This window comes from Carassius carassius, chromosome 10 (assembly GCF_963082965.1).
Source record: "Carassius carassius chromosome 10, fCarCar2.1, whole genome shotgun sequence".
NCBI classification, from domain to species: domain Eukaryota; kingdom Metazoa; phylum Chordata; class Actinopteri; order Cypriniformes; family Cyprinidae; genus Carassius; species Carassius carassius.
The window spans coordinates 26,994,983-27,019,941 of NC_081764.1; the positions used below are offsets into that span (position 1 = coordinate 26,994,983).

Genomic DNA, 24,959 nt, shown 5'->3' on the forward strand with positions numbered 1-24,959 from the left:
TTTTTTTAAACTAGTTTCTTTACGCATATTCTGACATGTTTTCGTTCTTTCGTGTTCCGTTGCTGAAGACTGTCCTCTCTGTGGATGAGAGTCTGACAGAATCTGTGGGAGTCAGAGTAAAATACGCCTCACTGTGGAAAGACTCCTTTCTACGATCTGGTAAGAATGTCAGCCACTAGAAGAAAGGTCCGAAATTTTTGGTATGGAGAGGAAGGAGAGTTCCCCCTCCTTATTAAGAAGCAGAAGGATTATCATGGGCGATTTAAAGTTTATTTCAACCCGATCCCAATTTTTTTATGACGGACGAAAATTTCGGAGGCAGTGTGTAAACATGATTTTCGTAACGTGAGGTCGTATTTATTTTTTAATGTGTGAAAATTTCGGATGAAATTTTCGGATTTGGTGTGCAGTTACCTTTTAGACTCATTTATTGTGATGGAAATGCAGTTTATAGCCAAATGTGTGGGGCATATAACTGTTTCATTGGTTTCAATAGAACAAATATAAATGTTCATTGGAAAAGATGCTCTAAACACATAATTTTGTCTTCATTTAGGACCCCATGTTTTACATATTTTTGTCCTGCTTGAAAACTTCTCTATATGATGATTGGATGAGCTCTCAAATGCAACCAGTTGCTAATAATTGAAACTTTAGGAACAACATAACACTACAATTAAAATTGTATAAATGTTATTTGCATTACATACAAAATATTACAAGTAGGCATTTTCCCCAAAAATATGCAGAACACACATTTTATTCATAAACTTTTGTTGTTTTGTGAAACATTATTAACATTTAAAGCATTTTTTCTTTTTTAATATATTTTAAATTGTAATTTATTTCTATGATAATAAATCTGTATGTCCACCAGCTATTTCTCCAGTCTTAAGGGTCACATGATCCTTCAGAAATCATATTAATGTGCTGATTTGGTGCTCAGGAAACATGTTGTAACCTGCTTAATAATTTTGGAGATACATACATACATACATACCTTTCTTTAATTTTCAGAATTCTGTACCGGTATTAAACTCTTTACTGTAACTTTTGACCAATTTATTGTTTCCTTGTTGAATAAAACTATTAATTTCTTTCCAAAACTTTTGAATGGTTGTGAACATTGTGAGTAATTAAAAAGCAGCTGAACACGGAGTGCTTGGAGATAAACATACCATTAAAGAAGTCAGTTTGGACTCGTAGACCATTTTCTTTTTTTTTCTTTTTTTTTGCCTATTGGCATTTATGAAGATTTCAAGAACTTTGTTGTCAATGAAAATGTGTTTATCTCCTCACAATAAAGACAGGGGTAGGTTATTATTTTTAAAAAATTACATTTAAATTTACATTTAATTTACAGCTTTTATGTAGTAGCTTGAGAAGCTGTTTTTGTATCAACTTTGCAGAAAATTTTCATATCTTGCCTTAACAAGTGATGAGAGACATCTGTGCTTCCTCAGTCTTGAAAAGCACTGGCCACTGCTTGATACATGTTGCTTAATGTCTCTATGGAGTATATTAACAGAAACTGTGCTTTTCCCAAGCTCAGTAGCACTTAGTTCCAATTGTATTGACAGAAGTGAAATCTAGGACCTGCTCATAATATCATAGATGCATGCAAGTACAGTTTTAATGCTACAGCCTGGCACAGTTGATTTCTCTTTAAGGTTTAATTCTGTTTCTATCTCAGTGTTTGGTGGGACCATGTCGCGAATGTACCGTTTTCCAACCACTGATGGGATTCATTTACGGATCCTGGAACAGATGGCTGAGAGTGTCCTGTCACTTAACATCCCACGACAGTTTGTCAAACTCTTACTAGAAGAGGATTCCTCCAGGTGTGCATTGTGATCTTAGACATTCACACAGTTGCATCCACACTGACCATTTTGATATGAAAATATGCAAAGAGCGCTTATTTACATGATCGTGTTTTTGATATAGGGTATCTGAGCTGGAAGAGTTGGGGGAGTTATCACCGTGTTGGGAAAACCTCAGACGGCAAATCGTGACGCAGTACCAGAGCATCCTTCAGACCTATCAGGATACACTCACAGACCTGCAGGACTACAAAGGTCAGTCTGCATTTGGAGGTTGCAAGAGGTGTTCCTGTTGTGTTACACACACTCTTCATTTCAGAACTTTCAGATCAAGTCCAAATATGAGAGACTGATAGCGTTGGATTCAAAATATAATAAAAAATGTGAAAATAAACTAGCATTTGAACTTTTTTTTTTTTTAATTACAGAAAAGGAAGAAAAACGTTCTAGGTCACTAACCAAATCATTTTTAAATCATAACACGAAATTGAAAAACAGGACTTACACTTGAGTCCATGCCAGCTAAAATATGCAAAAATATGCAGTTTGGTGTAGTTGCTGACATTTATATGGCCAAAAAGTAAGATGAAATTCTGATATCTTGTAATGTAAATCAATATGGTATACTATCAGTATAGCAGATTACTTGCATCAAATGCATATAAATAGTATTTGTCACTGAATATATCCTAATAATGTGTCTTAGTAAAATTATACTTAAATGTTTAGCTTTATGAAGCTCTGTAGTATTCAGTGGTGGGGGGAGGGGGTTCTAGTCATGGGGAAGTCGTGGCCTAGTGGTTAGAGAGTTTGACTCCTAACCCTAGGGTTGTGGGTTCGAGTCTCGGGCTGGCAATACCATGACTTAGGTGCCCTTGAGCAAGGCACTGAACCCCCAACTGCTCCCTGGGCGCCGCAACATAAATGACAGCCCACTGCTCTGTGTGTGTGTGTGTGTTCAATGCTGTGTGTGTGCACTTCGGATGGGTTAAACGCAGAGCACGAATTCTGATTATGGGTCACCATACTTGGCTGTATGTCACTTTCACTATTCACTAGTACAATGCAATACATTGATGGAAACCTGATGTATCATATTTCATGACATTTGAAGATTATTTTTCTTAAACATATACATGGATAATCAAGTTGCTTCAGTCTAGTAAGTGAAATATTACTAACAATATAAAAGTTATTCTTATGATTATATGATAAAAAAGACACATGTACCACAACCTGAAGATTAGACATATTTTTTAATGATACTAATAGCCCTATTACTTCTTAAATTCTATCAATTATTTTAAACAGGCTGATAATTAAAGTTCTTTTTTTTCTAGAGTTTTTTATTTGTATTTCATATATAATTTATTTATATAGGGTTAAACTTACAAAAAAAAAAAAAAAACACTTCCCGATGATCCAGAATTTTAAATATAAGATTCTCCAGTGACTTGAAGGACTAAGGAATAGTAAACATGTCTACATTGTTTGAATGATAGAGACATCAAGATAGTTCTTTCTATCTCTCTGTTTCTTGCAGGTCCATCATTTAAAGCCAGTAATCTGAAAGCAGAGAGAAAATTGGAATTTATGCCTACCAACCTCCACATGCAGAGAATGAGGGTTCAGGATGAGTCTGGCTGTGGTTAGATTACTTTCATTCAATCTGTGTGCTTATTGTATTAGTCATCCTGTTCCCCCCTTTTAATTTTTTTTTTATATATTTGTTGAGCACTTTGGTATATGTGCTCTTTATTGAGTTAGTCCCAGCAGGCAGTAGGAGGTGTTATTCCAAGCACTTAGCACATGTTAATAGTCTCTCATTCAGAAGTTTTCATACACTCAACACAAAGACACACTCAGAAGATCACTGATGTTCTTTTGGTTTTTACTCCCAAGTCTTGCATTTATATGTCCCAAGTTATAGTGCTACATGAAAGTGATTTTTTTTTTTTTTAGAAAGAGAGCTGTAGCATTACATCTGTTCTTAATAACTGAGTAAAGCTGAAAAAATAATAGTAATCGACATTAGTCATTAATAGAGGTAGGTGAGTTTAAGGTAATGAGAAAATGCCTCACTGGAATGTGAAGTAGCATATGGAACCCTACGACTTTATTTTTTATTTCTCACACTTGTGACTCACAGTCTGACTTCTCGCAACTTTATGCCTCCTAATTGTGACTTTATATATTACAATGTGGTTTCTCGTGATTTTTTTCACACAAGTTGTGACTTTTTATCTTGCAGTACAATTGTACCTTACACTTGTTACTTAATATTTAACAATGCATTGTCTCGTGACCTTTTTTATTTATTTTCATCTTTTAATCTCATAATGTAACTCTACTGTATAGTTCACAATGCAACCATTTCTCAAATTTTCAAATGTATATCTCGTACTGTGACTTTATGCCTCCCAGTTGTCTTTTTATCTTGCCATGTGACTTCATTACTTACAATATGCCTTCTCTTGACTTTATTTTCCCAGTGTAATTGCAACTTATCTCAGAATGCAACTTTATTAAGAGCTAAGTTGTTCATCTCATGACACGGGTGTGTGTTTTTGTTTATCTAGATCACACCTATGATGTGGTTACGATCGGGGCCCCTGCAGCTCACTGCCAGGGTTTCAAAAACGGTGGTTTGCGGAAACTATTACAGAAATTTGAGGAGGCAAAAAAAGTGTAAGTTATGTCTGTCACTCTAGTTTTGAAAATATGCAAGATATGAACTGAGTGTACTGTATGTGTGTGTTCGCATTTACGTGCATGTGTTGCATGTGAAGGAAGAGCTATCATGTGATTTTAAGTTTGTGGTAATGACCCAAGTCACAGGTGGCATTTTAGATTTGTTCTTTTTTTTATCACCTGTCTTGTACTTTCACTTGTAGTTTCAACTAAATTTGATCTGTTTTCTTGTTGCTGAGCTATCTGTACGATAAATAAATTTGTGCAAGTTCATTCAAGGATAAAACTATTCAAAAAACCTTTAGGAACATTTAAAATCACACTAGCGTTTGGCTAGCTTTATCATTTCACATTGAACAAGTTATTATATTTATAATTGCTATACTGTATTTTTTTCCCTATTAATAATTTAGAATTTGTGTGTGTGTGTGTGTGTGTGTGTGTGTGTATATATATATATATATATATCAAAATCATTGCTCTCATTAGTGTTTATCACCTTCTCTGTGGCTTCTTTTGGTTGTGTGTTGGTTTGCTAGTGTTACATTAGTAGCAGTTTTTCTTTAAGAGGCACTCTTATTTTATTTTTCATACATTTTAATTGCATTTTTTGCTTTCTAATCAGCATTTATGAGGAGGAATGGTGAGTTAGTTTAAACTTATTTTTTTGTTTGTTTGTTTGTTTTTTGTGGCATTAATTGCATGACATCTCTGATTTAAAACTTGGTGAGCTGCAGCATTATATCCAGAGCTCATCTTATGCAGTGTGGGATTGCCTTGAATGTTGCCTTAAAATTTGGAGGCAACTTAATTAGATTGCCTATGTTTTGAAACAGCCTTTGTGTCGGATGAGCACATATAGCGCAGCGCATATGTCTATGCTGCCTCACTATGTTTTGGAACAGAACAGTATTCATTATTTTGTTATCCCTTCTCTGTGGTCAAAAAGAGTATCAGTGGTTGTGTGTGTGTGTGTGTGTCTATAATTGTCTTTTGCTTAGCACGCACATATATACATGTGCCACCTATTTAATTTTTTCTTGTGATTTTTTTTTTTTTTTACATTTTTTTTTAAATCTCAGGTTGATTGTTGCTTTAACTGAATAAGTACTTTAATAACTGAATCTCACGTATAAAAGACTGTGTTGTATTAAGTCCCCAAAACAAAAGAATATATATATTATTTTATATTATTTTTAGGATCATTGAGATTTTTTTTTTTTTTTTTTTTTTTTTTTTTTCCACAACGGATAATAATAACCAATAATTAAACAACATTTTTCATCACAATTATTTGTAATTATTTTTGTGAAGACAGTATACTGCAAAAAAACATGGCACATAAATGAATGGTTCTTGCGGGTCCTTAAAGTCTTAAATTCTTGCATTTAGTTGTATCAAATTTAAGGCCATTCTCAATTATGATTTCAGGAGGTCTTAAATTTGGGGATGGAAAGAACAGAATTGTAATATGGTTTAACGTAATGATTAAACTTCAAATTAACTTCAAATAAACATGAGCGCTACACATTTAAAAGTCTGGCGCTGTGCTGATTTTTGTTCTGCCGTTACCAGGGAAACCGTTAAATAGACACACTTTTCTTCATGCAAAATGCAGTGTCCTGCATATTACATTTCAAACAGAGGTGAAATATGACCTGGTTCTTTACAGGTTCACTCTTTCCTGATATGATGCTGTCTGTTCTTTCAAGATGTACAAACACACTCCACTGTTGCTGTACGTTTGTATTGTACAGAAGCACTTAGTGAAACAGATCTGTCATCCCTGAGCACCTTATTCTCTTTGCTCTGAAAAAAAAAGATTGAGGATCTGAAGTCTTTGCTGCTTTTCATAGTCTCCGGAGCATCACTGTCTGAATGAAATGCCCAATCATTATCTGTCTGTTGTTGTGCACTAATGTAGTGGTATGTGCGTATTTATTGCTTGTATGGTGTGTGTTTAATTAACCAAGCTCTCTCTGGTCCAGCAGCAGTGCTCTGTCCAGCTCCCAGTCCATCGTCTACATCCCTCAGGATATTGTCCATGCCAAAGAGATCATCTCCCATATCAACACGCTCAAGACTCAGGTCAGCTACTATGCTGAGCGCCTGTCTCGTGCCGCTAAAGAACGCTCCGCTAACGGCATGGAGAGAACCCTCACCATCCTAGCAGATAAGGTGGGTATTATAGTACTTTATATCCATTTGACGATACAAAATGACACTTTCATTTATTCTAACTTGGACCCAGTGTGGTCTGAGGGGGACACTATAACCCCTTTTTCCTCTTTCACTTTCAGACACGACAGCTGGTGATGGTGTGTGACTGTAAACTGCTGGCGTCTGCAGTGCAGGCCTTGAACGCAGCTAGACCAGAGTACATCGCCTCTAAAAACTCACCCTCTGCTGACTTGGAGCAGGTGGTGCTGAGGAATGATCAGGACACACTACTGGCCAAATTTAGTGGCAGGAACAGTCGTTCATCCCTCCAAGTTGATTGGCATGAGGAAGAGTGGGTAAGAAAACTTTAGAGGCATGTTAACAGCAAATGCATTGGAACATATCCATTAAAATAAGCTATAAAAAAATAATTAAAGGTTTATAATATTTACAGACAATATTTAAACAAGATTTTCACTATTCCCCAACAGTGTCGTGGATGATATATGAATCAAAATCTTTGTAATCTGATGTAAATGTGTTCAGATCTATTGTTTATCTCAACTATCTATACTACCGTTCAAAAGTTTGGAGTCAGTAAGTTTTTGAAAGAAGTCTCATACTTACCAAGCATTTATTTGCTCAAAGATGCAGTAAATGTAGACATATTGTGAAATATAATTACTATTTTCTATTTTAGTATATTTTTCTAATGTCATTTATTCCTGTGATGGCAAAGCTGAATTTTCAGCATCATTACTATCATTTAAAATAGTTGAAAACTGTTGTTCTGCTTAATATTCCGTGCATATCATGTTACTTTTTTATTATTATTATTATTCTTTAATGGTTAAAAGGGCTGGGTGATAAAACGCTAACTATAATTATCGCAATATAATTTTCCTAGATAAAACAATAACGATTTTACTAACTGTTCGATTTAATGTTATGCACCAAAAGTGGAACGAAATAGCGCTACTCATTTTTGCTCAGCTCGAAGTTCAAACGGCAGCACAGCGCGAGCTCACTAAAGCAGACGTGTTTACTTTCTGATAAGACTCAGTCACGTGAGCACTAAAACGCGCCATGTTATTGTGACAGAAATGTGGGATATTCATATAGAATTTTATTATATTATTAATGAAGACGTATTAAGGGAGTAATAGAATATAATTACAGTATTTTTTGTTATTAAGTAGTTGTGTTTGTGCATTTATACTAAATGTATTTTGACTACTGTTTTTCATACAAATACCTAGCAACCATATAGTTACATTTTTACTAATGTATTGAGGTGCTGTATCTGTGGTTATCATGATCTAAATGTATGCTACTATGAAAGAACAATAGTTAATGTTAGTAAAACCTCAAACAGTCAGAATAATTCAATTTCATCATATAAAAATAAGGTTGTTACAATTTTTACAGACATTACTGTTTTTGATTTAATGAACATAAATTTACATCTGTATCCTAACTCAAGCTACTACTGTAAATCGTATTACAGCCTGCACTGCAAATTGTGCTGAATATACATGTCTTCAAAGTCGGCCAACACAAACCTGGTTCATGATTTGAAACATTATCACTCATTAGAGCAGCGGTTCCCAATCTCAGGCCTTGTCCACACTAATACGTTAACATTTTTACCTTTTTTGAAAACGCTCCCCAAAGTGGATAAATTTGAAAACGCTGTTTTCGCATTGTAGTGTGGACTGTGAAAACGGAGGCTTTTGCAATAATGATGCAATTTTAGACATGATGCATATTATACTAATAGATATCCGTGTTTATACTGGTATTGTGTACGTTATGTGCTATGCACTTTCACACTATTGCTACAGATGTGTTACTTTGTACACTCTTCACATCACAGTTCTGCAAAGGTGAAAGCAAATTTACTCACAATTGCTATTTGCAGCAAAACACGAGGGCAGTTGCTTTCTAGATCAGACATACAACCGTGAGTGTGTGCGACCTGGACACGGCAGTGAATGGTGGGTTCTTTTCGTAAATAAAATAATCCTGTCAGAAGAACTGCGTAAATTATCATGTCTGTATCATCTGCATTGAGCTTTTTTGAGGCTTTGCACATGCACAGAAAGCAAATTTAAAGTTTTTTGATGTTTCAGTGTGGATGAGACAAAGTTTGCAAAGTTTCCCCCTAGTTAACTCACCTGATTCAGATAACCAGCTCATAACTGCGCTACATGCATTAACTGTGTTCCAATTGATATGGTGCCTACACAGTGTTCATTGCTTCCTACTCCCTGAGCTGGGGAAATCCACTGAAGTTTTCTTCATTTCGGAACATTCATTCATGGTTTAGGACTGGGATTGGGAAACGCTGCATTAGAACATGCAGAAGTGTTCCAAATATGAATTCAACAATGTGAATTGTCGATCATGTTCTGACCATAAAGAATCATTTAAAAAACCATAATTAATGGTCTGGTTTCTACAGCTTTCACTAAGGAGCAAAAATCTGCCTTTAAACTTGAAAGAAATAAAGATTTCAGATTTATCGTGATAATTAGCGATATTTGAAAAATTTTATTGTGATCATCTCCCAGCCCTAAATAAAAAGAGAAAAAGAACAGCATCTAAAACTGAAGTGTGTGTCTGTGTGTGTCTGTGTGTGTCTGTGTGTGTCTGTGTGTGTGTGTGTGTGTGTGTCTGTCTGTCTGTCTGTCTGTCTGTCTAAAAGTTTGACTATCAGATTTGATCAGTTTATCAATTTAATCAGGTTTTGGTTTAGGTTAATCAGGTTTACTCAATATAAATTTTATTGAAAACCAGATGAAGAAACTTAAAACCCAGATAAAGAAAATACTCCTCAACAAATGTTAAGTAATAAACATTATTAATATTATTATTATTATTATTATTATAAAACTTTTTTATATTTATCAATGTAAATAAAAGCCCAAATATGTTCATCAAATAAAGTGATTGTGTCTCTTCAGAAGAAACTGCTTTATTCAGATGGATTACATTTACTGTGTTGTCATGAATTTTTTTTTAAGTGTTAAAGTTTTGTGGGACAGAAATCTGAGTGCATCGTTCGGTTTAAAAATGTTTAAATGCTTGTTTTTGTGCCCAAAATGTGTACTTTATACAAACAGTTTCTTTGTTACAGGAAAAGGTCTGGGGAAATGTTGACAAAAGTCTACAGTGTATCATCCAGCGAGTGGATAAACTGCTGCAGAGGGAGCGTCTGCACAGCAGCAGCAGTGAGGACATGTTCCAGACTGACCAGCAAAGTGGCACCAGTAAGAAAGGTAATGGGAAAACAAAAGCCTTCTGGATCAACCCTGTCTGCATGGAGGAGCCTTCCTCGATCCCTGAACAGCAACAGCAGTTGCCTTCACCATCATCACCTTCATCTTCACCACCCGATCTGAACCCTGCATGTCCTCTTAATGCAGAAATGCATGCCTGTAGGTGCCTTTCTCTGTCTTGTTCACTCCTTCTCTCTCACTCTGGTATATTTTTTGAGTACAGCATGGAGTCTAGTAGGCAGAGTCTTATAGTTGTTTTTTTTTTTTTTTCGCTTTTCTGCTGTCTACTTGCTTGTCCCTTGTATTTGCATAGTGGAATACACACTAACATGGACATACTCATTTCTTCTTTCTATTTCTAGTTATTACACTTTCAGTCTCTGTTTTTCACAAACCCTGTCACCTGTTCATCTTCAAACAGGTTTGCATGATGCTAAAGCAACAAGCATTAATATTATGTTAACTTGACTGGTTGTGGCTTGAAATTCTTCTCTCATTGTTTCTAATACACCTCATCATCTTTATTTTTATTTTTTACGTAGGTATCTATGGTACATCATTGTGTATGTGTCTGATTTTAAACAGTAATGTGTGTGTATATTTGTTTACTTTTTGCCAAAACAAAGGAATATGAATGTATGGATAAAACTGACATCCAAGTGTATTCTACCGTTTATGTTAATAAGTGTGTGTTGACACTGTGTGACTCTCTGTTGATGGAACATTCTGTTGTTTGACCCAGCATATTTGCCTACTGTGAACACGTGACCGGGTCTCGTTTGATTGGCTGGCTGTTCAACAGGCTCACAGGCTGTCTCTCTGTTGCAGGCTGTCTGTGCCAGTTAGACACTTGGCAGTGCCAGCATGCTGTGATTTACAGTTGTCTTTTACATTGTGTAATGACTATAAAATCATTAGCTTGCCAGGCAACTGTGAATATTACTTACCGTATTTTTCGCATCAGTCCAAAAATACGTCATGACGAGGAAAAAAACTTATATAAGTCGAACCGGACTATAAGTCACATTTATTTAGAACCAAGAACCAAGAGAAAACATTACCGTCTACAGCCGCGAGAGGGCGCTCTATGCTGCTCAGTGTAGGCTACAGGAGCACTGAGCAGCATCTCTGGCAGCATAGAGCGCCCTCTGGCGGCTGTAGACGGTAATGTTTTCTCTTGGTTCATTTCTCCTGGTTCATGTCAAATTAATTTTGATAAATAAGTCGCACCTGACTATAAGTCGCAGGACCAGCCAAACTATGAAAAAAAGTGTGATTTATAGTCCGGAAAATACGGTACTTGCATATTATTTCTAGACAATCCTTTGCAACATTCCACTTTGAATTTGAGTTGGAAAGTAGTTGTTAAATCTGCTGTTTAAGTAGCTGCTGTCTTATGTTGCGTTCTTTGTCTGTGAGCTGCGTGTGCTATGCTAGTCGCACTCGCTAAGTTAACTGTTGCATGTTGCACCTCCATCCCTCTAGATGGCAGCAGCAGCAGCAGTGGAGAGGAGAGTTACCCAGGTAAGAGCCCCCCCCCCTCCCTTAGGCTTATGCGCTTGCGCTGAATAAGTGTTCACTTTTATGTAACATTTGTTGTCATTCATCCTTTTTAATGGTGTTACTTGTAAACTTGTCATTGCTAGAGTTTTCTGAACTCTGTGTCCTTGGTTAGGCTACCTTTAAATTCAGTCATGACGTTCCAGTCCCACAAGACTTTCGTTCATCTATAAAACATAAATACAAATATTTTTTATGAAACCTGAGAGATTTTTGTCCCCCAAAACCTTAACAAGGTCGTTATTTTTTTTTTTTTTACAAAATGTAGTTAGTATGAATCAAGCTTTTTAATCAAGCCTTCTAAAGAGACACAATCACTTTAATGTAGGCTTTTATTCACATATAAACACTGATTATATACATACAGTAGAGCACATCAAATGGTCAACGGAAGGTCAAACCTCATTGGTTCTTCAAACTTGACTTCACTGGTTTCACACATTGCGCAAGCTTCAGTTTACCATTTATTTGTTGAGCTTAATCTGATTCATATGGATTACTTTTACTATGTCTTTAATGACCTTGAAACTTTGATGGAATTGAATTTCAATGGAGGGACAAAAATCTTTCGGGTTTCCTTGTTTTTCAAAGATAAATGAAAGTCTAATGGTTTTGGAACGACAGGAGGGTGAGTAAATGTTTACAGAATTATTCTTATTGGATTAATACACAGACTAAAAGCAACAAAACTTTACATTTTGATTTAATGGGGTCTTTGAAGTCAAACATGAGATTTTAAAGAACATGAATATGTCATGTTTAATAAAGATAATAGCAGCAGATTCTCTGTGTGTCAGGTGAGTGGAGCGAGGCTCTGTATCCCCTCTTGACGACCCTAACGGAGTGTGTGGCCATGATGAGTGACAAAGCCAAGAAGTCGATGGTTTTCTTGCTCATGCAAGACAGTGCACCCACCATCGCAATGGACCTCAACCTGCAGTTCCGCAGAGACGTGGTTTTCTGCCAGACAGTTAGTTCTAAAGCACACACATTAGTGAACAATTCTATGACCTTAAAGGAATAGTTCACACTTAAAAATCATATACTCGATCTTGGTCTCTCCAAGCCTAGAAGACTTCATCTTTATCATCTTCATCTTGGTTCATCTTTAAAACGAGAATGAAGATATTTTTAATAAAACCTGAGAGATGTCTGTCGCTGAATTGAAAGTCGATTCACTCAAAACTCGAGTCTTCTGAAGAGAAACGTTTGCTTATATGATTTTGTTAAGGCTTTTATTGACATGTAAATGTTGCATGTGGCAGTTTATGTAGTTTACAAATGTACTATAGAGAAAACTGATCAAATTGCTTGATTGAATGGATTTATTTAAAAATGTGTTTATGAACTTTTCATAGTGTCAAAGTTTTGGATGAATGGACTTGTGTGTGAAGGGACCAAAATCTCTGTTTCATTAAAAATATCTTCATTTGTGTTGAAGATTCACAGAAGTTGTACAGCTTTGGAAGAACATGAGGAGTAACTGGGTTTGAAATGTCTTAATGGCATTTTTGGGTGAACTGTTCCTCCACATATGTTTTTCTGTAATTCTATGTCTTTTTGCCTCTCTTTAGCTTACAGCACTAATTTGTGGCTTCATCATCAAACTGAGAAACTGTCTCCGTGATGATGGTTTCCTAAGACAGCTGTACACTATCGGTCTGCTTGCTCAGTTCGAGTGCCTATTGAGTACTTACGGTAAACAGACACTTACACACATATAGTATGCCCATACTTTGCACCTGGATACACAGTGACCACTGAATCAAAGCACTTGTTATATAAACTCATTTAGGGCACAGTTTTTCTTAATTATTCCTATGTGAGTGAAGCACTCTGTTTTAAAACATACACTGAGTCCAGTGATTTTGCTTTGTTGTGTGTATGTTTCCCAGGAGAGGAGTTAGCCATGTTAGAGGACATGAACATAGGAATAATGGACCTTCGGAATGTGACATTCAAGGTGACACAGGCCATCTCTACCTCTTCCCCCGACATGCTGCCTGTGATCACCGGAAACCGAGACGGGTTCAATGTTCGCATCCCGCTCCCGGGAAGCATGTTTGATGCATTGCCAAGGGAGATCCAGAACGGCATGCTGCTGCGGGTACAGCCGGTACTGTTCAACGTGGGCATCAACGAGCAGCAAACGCTCGCCGAGAAGTGAGTCCTGGTTATGTAAAACACCTCTCAAGAGTGCTTGCATAACATCAACAAATAACATGATATCATAATTGTTTGTTTTATCTGATATCTTTTTCAGTTTGGCATACACTTGTGTTCATATTGAAGAAATCTAAAGGGAATTCAAAATGTTTGTGTCGTAGGTTTGGAGACACATCACTTCAGGAGCTCATCAACGTGGAGAGCCTGGCACGTCTTAGTTCTTACTACCAGCAGTTCAAAGAGGTTTTACCTGATGACTGTAAGTCATCAAGCGCTCTTTTTTTTTTAACCCTCTCTACATAATAAAAAAGAAATTATTGCAAGATTTGAATTATGCAAGTCACTCTGGTTTTAATTTTCTGTCTCTCATAGGTCTTCCTCGCTCACGTAGTCAGACGTGTCTCCCAGAGCTGTTGCGGTTCCTTGGTCAAAATGTTCATGCTAGGAAAAATAAAAATGTAGACATCTTGTGGCAGGCTGCAGAGGTAACAGTTCTTCTACTTAATGTGACACAATAAATGGTGAAACAACAAAATTATAATCAAAGAATTGCTCAAACCCATTTAGTATTGATTTCATTTAAATCTATTCTCATTATTTAAAAATAAAAAAACATTGGGAAATACAGTAGAATCCATGTTTAATTGCAAAAACATCTCATTTGGCTCATTTTGTTTGTACTGACACCTCTGAAAATAGAAATATTAATGTGGTTTTGTTGTGAGGTGAAATCACAGCAATTATCTTTGTCACTTAATTATTGTACAGTAAGACAGAGAAAAAGCTAAATAAATCCCTGAAAAAAAGTCAAATAACACTTAGATACTGATAATTCAATAGAAGTCGTCGTTTTACAAAATCTAATTTGGATTGATGCATTTTGCTGCAGCTTCATGCACAATAGGTGTAATGCTTGTACAAATATTAAAAACAAAAGTATTACAGTGTAAAAGAATATTATTGTGTAGGCTACATAAACATAGAAATATAACGATGGATAGTCATTGCATGTATTAGAATTAGGCTACCTATTTGCAATTCAGTCTATTACTACTTATAATGATGAATGAAATTCTACTTCATCCCACGGCGCCTTCACCTCGGGAAGCTTTGGTGGATTCCTGCTTGTCCCGTAGGTGATCTGCTCGCGCGCTTTAACTTCGTGCACGAGCAGATCGGTTTCTTCGCTTGAGAAGCGTTCAAATTCCACCATGTAAATAGCGATCCGCCATGGCGGGAGAGCATCTCGCTCTTAAAGGGAATGGGAGATGACACTGTGATTGGTTTATTGAACATTACGCCCATTACTTATTAAGAGAATAGGGACAACCCATTCCAAAAAGTTTTTCCATCCAAACCAAAATGATTTATCTTTAATTTAATAACAACACTCCCAGTTTCTGCCAAGAATAATGTTTGAAAACAAGCTGTTTTTATCATAATTACAGCACAAATACCTGTCTTATACCAATACCAATATTGGAGACCTTCAGAAATTGTGTTGGATCATGAGGGACATGAACATACTTTAAGTGGTTTTAGTTCCATTTTAAAAAAGACATTTGAATGCCCAACTTGAATAAGTGTGAATATGTAGTTTGCTGTAACACATTATTTGTGCCCCTTCACACTCAGATTTGTCGGCGCCTGAATGGAGTGCGTTTTACCAGCTGTAAAAGCGCCAAAGACCGCACTGCTATGTCAGTGACTTTGGAGCAGTGTCTGATCCTGCAGCACGAGCACGGCATGGCCCCGCAGGTCTTCACCCAGGCCCTCGACTGCATGCGCAGGTAAGACACCTGAACAACTGCCTGCACTTCAATTCATAAGCATCGCATGCTTGGGGATGCACCTCCCTCTTTTTCTCTTTTCTTCCTTTCTCTTTCTGTCTGAAGTATCCCCTCCAGTGCATCATCCCTCATTGCCTGCAGCTTCTTGGTATTTGCAGTTCGTTTCTCTGTGGCTTATGTGGCCTAATATGTTCATTACTTTTATATTTACTCACTTGTTTGGAGTGTTTGTTCCTTTCCACTTCACACTTCCATCTTTTGTCCCTTCTCTCCATGTTGTACAAGAGGCATAAACTCAACTAAATTGCTCCTGTATAGTGTGAGGAAATGCTGAAACTTTGAATTTGCTGATTTCTTTGGCTGTCTGCTTTGCCAGATGTTCAGTGCTTATAAATAAGAGTATGAATTTGCGGCTTTATCCCATAATTCTCTCCTCGTCTCCTGTGCAGTTTAAAGGACAGATCTAAACAAACATATGTAGTTCAATTTAAAACTTTCTGTCCGGTGGAAGCTGATGAAAGAGACAAGATGAGTACAGAAAGGTTGTGTTGCTGTTTTATACAGTCTCAGTAAACACCAGTAATGTTCGGGTCAATGTATAAACAACCCGCACCCGACCAACATTTTCAACTAACCCGCCCGCAACTCGGACCACAAAAAAAGAAAATATTGTACCCGACCCGCTTCCTGACCCGCATTTTTTAAAAAGAAGTAAATGCGTCGCCCCTTTATATTTAATTACTTAAACAGGCTATAGCCTACAGGATAAGCGTTATGACTGCACATATAAGGCTTGCCACAAAGAATTGGTTAAAGTAATGATTATGAATGTGTCTAAATTAGCAAGGAGACATTTAATTGTTTAGTAATAAACTGGTGTTTTCTGTGTCGCTGCAAAGATGAAGTTGTCGATGTGGACTCGCCATGAACGCCAGAGAGAAATGCACATTTCATATGGATTACATAATCAGATCATAATCAGCCTATTTATTTTGGTTTGAATATTTTCATTTAAAAGTAGACATTTCAAGCTTTCTGTAATATATTGCCTATATTTCTTTTTAAACCCACCGACTAAAAGATTAAGACAATACCTGACCCAAAATATCACCCAAAGTTTCTACAGCTTTTTTCTTAACTATTTCAGAATCTGGAAAAATTACTGGGCTAACTTGGTACTGCAGTCGGTAGAGCGATATGAATGTGTGTGATGTACGGCATGATAAATGCTCGTCACTTCTGCTGCCCAAACTTTGTCAGCCTGTGGGTCATTTGATTTATTGAAAAACGATTGCACTGATTTGCATGTTTCTTGTTGATGCGTTTTCATAAAATGCAAAAAGCTCTCTCTGCTTCGCCATCTACAGGTCTTAACCGAGAGTATGTTGCGGTCCATTCGCTATTAAAAGTGCATCTTCTCTTTTTTGTGGCCACACTGGTCATGGTTGCCTAACCTGACTGAACAGCGCGCGCGCTCTCCAATTCGAGATTGATGACAATGTTGAGGAGGCGTTCATGCACCAGTCAACAGTTTGATTGACGTACGACTCAGCCTATCGACTAACGCTTTTATTGCTCTCCGCTGAACTATTGGACATAAGTGTACAGTACGCCTATGGACGTATCTTTGTATTTATTAGGCAGGGTTAAATGAAAAAGTGGGACAGATGCTCAGTTTGTGTGAGGCGGGACAAAGGGTAAAACTGCTGTACAGTACAACGTAAAGCGGTACAGGTGGTCACTCTATTCGTGGCAGTTATTCAGCCAATAAAGTGTAGGCCTATGTATTTCAAAATTGTGTCTAGTACTATATAAATTACAAAGGTTTAATTGGTATCTTTATTTCAAACGACCCGACTGATCGTGACCCGAATATCATCAAAAATATTTTTGGATGACTCGTGACCGCAGGCACCCGCTCATTTCGGATCAACCCGCGCATCACTGGTAAACACGTAACACTTTACAATAAGGTTTCACATCATTTACACTAGTTAATGCATTAGGTCTCATAAACTAACTAGCAATGGAAAATGCTTTTACTGTTTCTAGGACCATGTTGTTGATTTTTTTTTTTTTTAGAAATATAAATGCTGTTACTTTTGAGCTTAATATTCATCAAAGCATCCTGGAAAATGTTACATTGTTTCTTCAAAAGTCATTTTTCAGCATATATATATATATATATATATATATATATATATATATATATATATATATATATATATATATATATAAAGCTATATATATAAAGCTATATTACATTTAAAAAGAGGTTCACAACATTATTTTTACTGTATGTTTTCTCAAATAAAATCAGCCTTGAAGAATAAGAGACTTCAAAAGACAAAAATGTTAAAATGTTATTGACTTTTGAACTAATATAAATTATGATTTTTATTAATTAGCATTACTTGGTTTATTATGATCCAACAATATTAAAAAGTAATTGAACAAAATCAAAGTATTTTAAAAAAGTAAAGAATATTACTTTTACAAATTAACATTTACCTAAATTAGAGTTTTCCTTGAACAAACTCCTAATTTGCTGCTTATTAATAGTTAGTAAGGTAGTTAAGTTTAGGTATGGGTTGGATTAAGGGACCTAAAATACAGTCATGGAGAATAAGGCATTGATATGTGCTTTATAAACAGCCAATATGATGGTAATATGCATGCTAATAAGCAACTAATTAATAACGAGAATTGGTTCTTTAAAATAGTGTTACCGAATGGATGCAGTAAAAACTGTTCTTAATTGTTAATTCATAATATCTAATTTATTAACCAAGGTTAATAAATTAGATGTTAAGGTGAAGTATTGCCCACAATGCACTGTGCATGATCTGCCACTGCGCTGTGCTGCTGTCCCGTGTGTGTGTGTGTGTGTGTGTGAAAGAGAGAGAGAGAGATTGAATGACTGCAAATAAATGATCTCAATAAAAGCCAGCAGTCTATCAAAAATGCACTTTTCTTCAAGCCTGGATACAAAACAGATGGATCTCCTACTAGACAAAGAGATACTGTACGCAAGATTGTATTTATGTTTGCAGTTGGTTTGTTATGATGGCTCTGTTGGCCTGCTGCATGCTGGGAGGATGCAGCACGCTTAATTTGCATGGCCCAGTGATGACAGCAGCAGCAGCCCTACATACGCCCCCTTCTGTCCAACACGCAGAAGGCATCTCTCTAACTTTCTTTACTTTAAATGGCAAAGATGCAGAACATCACTCTTGATTTTCTCTTTCTTTATTCTCTCTCCTTCCCTTCTCTGTGTTTATATTTCTTTTTCTAATTCACATTGTCTGTTTTCTGTCTTGGATTTAAATCCATATCTGATGGATGGATTCCACTCAACACCTTTTCATCATGTCTGCAATTCATTTTTCATTTCATTTTTACTGTAATGTTGGAACCACCACAACGGTCATGTCACCACATCCTGTGCGTGTCGTCCCATTCTGTTTGTCCTGTCTGGCCCCTGCCACCACTCCCTCGTCACTGTCCCTCCGTCCCTGCCCCTCTCTGCAGCATTGGGACCAGGGAGGGGGTAACTCAGAAGAACCTGAGCGGCTTATTGCCCATACGTGACTTCAGGCTGGACCCCAGTCTCCTCTACTCTCTGCCCCTTCTGGCCCTGAGCCCAAACCTGCTCATCGTCTGGGTGTTCCTCAGCATAGCCTACCTGCTGGCCAAACTCCGCTGCAGCTGAGCCCTGAGACCCCCTTTTTCCATTTTGCTTTCTCTCTCTCCCTCGCTTCGGCTGTCTCAGCACTTCCTTTCTCTGTTTTTCTGTTTCTTCCTCCTCTGGGTGAGGAGCTGTGTGCAGACAATGCTGAATTATTTCTGGTTGATTCAGCTCTTCTCTCTAACAGCCATTCTAAAGGTCTTGGTGTTCATTTCTGCCTTACCTCTCTCTCTCTCTCTCTCTCTCTCTCCTTAAGTAATCATGGATGAGAAAAGTTTGTACAATAATTTGTGACAATACAAATATTTTGATTATTTTAGAGAGTATGGTGAAAATAAATATACATATATATTTAAGACATTGGTTTATTTATTCAATAATAATTATTCTTATAATATTGAACTGCTTTATTTGTGTTATTATAACAAACTATTTTTAGGCACATTCACATAGTGTGCTAGTGGTCGATTCAATATGTATATAATAGAGTGCATTAGTGCCTGCACCCTTTTTCAGCTGTGTTTGTTCCGGAAGTATTTTTTTCACTCCATTTTTTTTTTTTTTTTTCATAGGGATTTTTATTATTATTTTTTTTTTTTTTTTACGTTTTTGTTAAAATGTTATAACCCATGTACCAAGTGAAACAGCTAAAAGGTGAATCACAATGCCATAAACATAAAATTAGAAAAATATGTATTCTGAAATTGGAAAAAAAGACGAAGGTACAAAACTGTATGCTTAACAGATTTAGTTAAAAACTATTTAAAACTAAATTGCTTGCCGCCAATTTTTGTACAGAATCATGGGCATTATAGTTTTCCCAATGAATTCAGCTGTTGTGTTTTTTTTGTTTTTTTTTCATGTGAACAGATGGCTTCTGCAAAAGTACTGTATATATCATTCGATCTTGAAACTCACAGTATTTCTGTCTTTAAAGGTTTATAAGTCATCATTAAAAATAAATTTCCCTATGGAGAAAATGAAACCATTTTTACTTCCAGAACCTGACTGTTGCACTCTATAATGAGATATTGTTATTCTGTAACAGTATCATGGAATTTTCTAGTGATTTTTGTGGTCGATTTTGTTGCGTCTTCCATGTGTCTAAATGCAAAGCTAAGGCCTTGCCAAAGCTAATCTCAACTATCATTGCACTTGCTTTAAAAATGTAATGCACTTTAGGGTGTTAAGTGTGTTCATGTCTTCCCATGTTTAGCTGGAAGAACACATGTTGCTCTATTACCAAGATTGGTCTGCACTAACCTGTTTGCAGCCTTTCCAATGACGCAATTCAATTCGGCCAGATAAGATTGTATTTTCCGTCAGGGATATCGAAATATGCACTTGAGAATTACTTTTCATTGAGATTTTGTTTCATGTCTATAAAGATGTTTTCACTGTCAGCTGACAGGAGGTACTTGGCAATAGGTTTAATGGGTATTTTGTGTAAAAAAATGTTCTGGGTTCAGCACAAGATCCGTTGACCACATCTAAAGCATCCAACCAATTACAAAATCATTTCGATTTGTCTCTCAATTTTTAAAAACAAACAACCTTATTTACATTAATGCACTAACAGTGAAAGTCTATGGAGTAAAATGTAAAAATGTGAAAATACAACCATGTACAGCTTTCATTGTAAGTGCATCACTGCAGATTTCTCTGTTTAACGATGTGCTATTGCACTGGTTGAATTCTTGCTTGTCAAATCTGGAACAGTCTTTTAAGATGTAATTGTTTAGATACCAAGAGTATCCACATGTTGCTTTAAGTAAAGACACTTATGCAGTAATGATTGTTGTAATGACAGAATGTATGTTCTTTTACCAAAATGATTCACTTTATTTCCTAACCATTGCATACAGGCTGCAAATCATCAGACTTCTTCCCTTCTTTATATGTAAAAATATATTTAATATGTAAATGTTTACCATAATGATTGGATATTAGATAATTTTACAGGACTCGGTTTAATTGTGCTTCCGTTTGTGCCAAATTAGAAATGGCCTCTCTGTGCTTTGTAAAAATGTGTCTGGCATTCCACGGCCAGTACATCTGCTTTTTACAAGTTATCACTGCTTGATCTTACATGCTCTAAAATGCTGCCCAATAAAAGAACTTTATCTATTAAAAAAATAACCCTCACCAGGCTACAGAAAAGTGTGCATTTCAACTGACCCACTAAAGAAAACGACTGTCTCAAAATATCTCCATTAATTTATTTATAATGATGTTGCAATTCTGAGAGTCTGTTTTTGCTAAGTTTGCTTTAAAATGTGAGAGATGTGCCTAGACTTTTCCCTGTATGTTTTAAATCATGATGGATAATGTTTCTAGCTGTTTTCTGAGATTAAATCTTATACAGCAAGTTGGAGAAAGGTTTTGGTGACTTAGGTTAGATAGAGACAGTCTCAGTTTAGTTGAATGTCATTGGTAGGTTTAAACGAATAGAATTTAAAGATTGATCTCAGTTTAAGTATGATCGTTTTACATTTTGAGCCTTGGTTTTAGGTAAGGCTGCATTATGACGAAAATTCTAATATTATTATGATTATTTCCCACGATATTATCTCAGTTATGAATTTCACTTGATAAAATGTATTTTAAAACAGAAATACAGGTTATTACAGAATAAATGTGACTGATTCACACAACATATGTTTGTGATTGGTTACAATGTTCAATCGAGAAAAAAAAACTTTCTAAAACAATGTTGTACTAGATGCTTTTCTTGACTTATTTGTGAATAAACAAAAGTTTTTAGATTAAATATGAAGCCCTAGTTTTAGAGAGAAGTTTCTTAGTTTTAATTGATGGACTATGTTGGTGAATGTTTTGAGAAATAAATAAGTAGGGAATAGTTTTGTGGATGGTTAGGTTTGGTCTTTTGTTTTTATTCAACTTTAATTCTCAGAAAAATTGAATCCTATTTAAGAAAGGTTATATACTATATGGAGTGTTATTTTTATGCTTCTTACAGCATTCATAAATGCAAAAATGAGAATTCTGTGATCATATATGCACCTTAGTGTGTTTCTTTATGCGGTGGAATTTAAAAGGTATTTAGCAGAGTCTCCAAGCTACTCTTTTCCATACAGTTTTTTCATATGACTTTTCAGCATGAACATTCTTTTAGAATTTGTCCTTTTGTGTTTCATGAAAGGAAGTCAGTCGTATGGGTTTGGAATGATATGAGAAGGACAGATTGCACGGTTTCATTTCTAATTGATCAGTTTGGTAAACAAAGGCCTACCCCTGTAAATCGTACCAGAACATGCAAACTGACATCATTTACATTTACATTTACATTATAACAGCTGTATCACTGAATATGTTTAATTGAATTACTTGGATATTACGAAGATATTTATGTGCAACCACATTTTTGAAAGTATATCTTTTATATGTAAAAAAAAACTATAATTATTTACCATAGACAGTTGTTTACCATACCATAATAAACAACCAATGTAGCCTTCTGATCTTAATGATTTATTTTAATTTCCGTAAAATTTTATCAGAGCATTAACTGCCTGTGTGCTACCATTTTAGTGACTTTAGTGAACTTTTAGTGACCCACTTCTCTTATGCCCAGAGGGATGTTGCATTAGCATTTTCAACTCATGTTAACTGTATTGTGACTTGGTTTGTTTGTTTATTCAGCCTTTTTTTATGTTGATGACTTGCTTTTTCCACCCTCATTCTGTGTTCACCCAAAATACTCATGCTCATAACACTGTTGAAATGTCTGCTGCCATTTTTTTGTGGCTGTGCTAATTTTTGCTCATGGTTTTTCTAAACATGGCTTCATGTTCTGTTTGTTTTCTGCTTGTTTCCACACATTCAATCCCTCCCCTTTCTCCTGCCAGTGAGGGCTGCCGCCGTGAGAATACCATGAAGAACGTTGGATGTCGCAAGTATGCCTTTAACTGTCTGCAGCTGAAGGCCTTTCCTAAACATTACAGACCTCCCGATGGCACTTTTGGAAAAGTGGATACTTGATGACTTTTGGTTAGCTATAAGACAGTTGGATCATTAATTATGATGTTACACAAGTCTTTCACATTCTTCTCTTTTTCAAACTAAGCTACAGTAAATCCGCTTAACGCATAGGTTATTTCAATTTCCACCGATAGTTACTGCACATTTGCATTTCGAGCGTGAGTTTGAATTGAAAAGGTTGACTGCATTGATTTGTATTAGTAGTTGCAGACTGACCAGTTCTTTCATAAGCCCAATATCACCACACATATACATAGATGCAATGCTGTATTTTATCTTCTTGGCTCTATATAATGCACAATGAAGGGTTTAGTCATTTTGGCTAGATATTTCGGAATCTTGGCCTTTTATGCATAGTGGAGAGTTTAGACATTTATGCTGTATTTCATATTGTTTACTTGACTATCAATAGCAAACTGTAGTTTAAGCAACACTTACTGCAGCATTACAGTATTCAGTGTCATGGCTTAGAGTTGTCACATGACTCTTCTTGCCTTGTTTATCCCTCTCCCGTGGTGTTTGTACACTGATGTTCCACCATTTTCAAGTTCCATTTTCCATCCTCCTATAGACCAGCAGGAGAATTGGTGAAGGTGTTAGGTGCTAACTGTTTAGGTTAGCATTGTGTGTTTTATTCATTTTTTTTTTACCTCATACATTCAGACTGATCATGCATGTCGATCCTCTCAGTTGCTTTAACTTTGAGGGTGTCCTTTATGAATACAATGCCCTCTTCAAGTAAGAAGAATGAACTTCTGGCACGTTTCTTCTGTGGAGCATTGAAAATGTTAAAGGCGGTGTGAGATCAGTGTATCACTGTCTTCAGATTCCAGCAACGACTCATAGGTGATGCTGTTTTTTGTGCTGTACTTGTTTAACAAGAGGTACATTCATACATGGAATATAGGTACATTGAGAGAGTACAGAATAGTACTAGGCACTTGTGAAATTGACTGTGCAAATGTGAATCTGTTACAGTTGTGCACATTGTTTGTTAAAAGTTATTTTGCCGTACATATCACTGTTGTAATTTCTCATTTTTGACAGTGATGTTGTTTCAGTTACTGTATGTTTATACAATGTTATTTAGGAGAGATATGTTCACAGATTTCTGGATTGATCTTGATTTGTATTTATTTCTTTTTATGGTAATAATCTTATATCTTTTATGATGCCTTCTTAGATATGTCTGTCTAAAACAGAATTCTGCTGTATTAAAATGCTGTCATCAATATCTGATGCCATTAAAGAGAAAATATAATACTACTGACATCTCTTGTGTACTTTTTGTCTCTGTGCAGAAATTGGTTAAATATCTACTAAATATATGCTAATACAATGCAAAATGCAAAATACTTCCTTAAAGTGACCTTTGTTAAGTGCATTCAAAAAATATGCAGCATTGTTCCTGTGACGTAGTTTGATATCTCCAAAAAAATAGCATCATTCAAAACTTTATTTTTATAAGCCAATATTTACTATGGATAGAGCCCTTGTGACCTCATCAGGTGACAAACTTGCATTTCAGAATTTCTCTGTTCACTATTCATTACAGTGTATGGAACATAATAAAAATGTTATGTATGAAAAATAAGGAATATTATCATATGTATGGAATATTATGTATGGTTCATAATAGTCAATCTATTCCACATGCATAACATTTTAGAAATTTGTATTTTATGTAATTGTAATTAGTTGTAATCGAAATCTAATACACTGCTGTTCACCAAAAATGAATTGCTTTACAGTAACAAATTGCTTTTCAAACATCCGATTGTTTTAGGATCTTTTGTTA

General features: G+C 35.9%; 1 protein-coding gene across 11 annotated transcripts in view; it reads left to right on the forward strand.

Moving 5' to 3' along the window:
- Positions 1–23,753, forward strand: part of LOC132152025 (inositol polyphosphate-4-phosphatase type I A-like) — a 48,701-nt gene extending 24,948 nt beyond the window's left edge. For 2 of the 11 annotated variants that reach the window (XM_059560655.1, XM_059560649.1), the window contains exons 8-24: positions 69–159; positions 1,694–1,841; positions 1,948–2,078; positions 3,367–3,471; positions 4,403–4,511; positions 5,140–5,157; positions 6,503–6,692; positions 6,815–7,030; positions 9,814–10,118; positions 11,448–11,479; positions 12,313–12,485; positions 13,090–13,213; positions 13,411–13,678; positions 13,843–13,940; positions 14,054–14,166; positions 15,317–15,471; positions 19,003–19,719. In XM_059560655.1, the coding sequence (XP_059416638.1) occupies positions 69–159; positions 1,694–1,841; positions 1,948–2,078; positions 3,367–3,471; positions 4,403–4,511; positions 5,140–5,157; positions 6,503–6,692; positions 6,815–7,030; positions 9,814–10,118; positions 11,448–11,479; positions 12,313–12,485; positions 13,090–13,213; positions 13,411–13,678; positions 13,843–13,940; positions 14,054–14,166; positions 15,317–15,471; positions 19,003–19,183 (2,457 nt within the window). In that variant the 3' untranslated portion in view covers positions 19,184–19,719. Of the gene's footprint in view, positions 1–68; positions 160–1,693; positions 1,842–1,947; positions 2,079–3,366; positions 3,472–4,402; positions 4,512–5,139; positions 5,158–6,502; positions 6,693–6,814; positions 7,031–9,813; positions 10,119–11,440; positions 11,480–12,312; positions 12,486–13,089; positions 13,214–13,410; positions 13,679–13,842; positions 13,941–14,053; positions 14,167–15,316; positions 15,472–19,002; positions 19,720–23,028 lie in introns of those variants that run through there. The other 9 variants (XM_059560656.1, XM_059560650.1, XM_059560654.1 and 6 more) reach the window with 9 other exon arrangements.
- Positions 23,754–24,959: the final 1,206 nt, after the last annotated feature.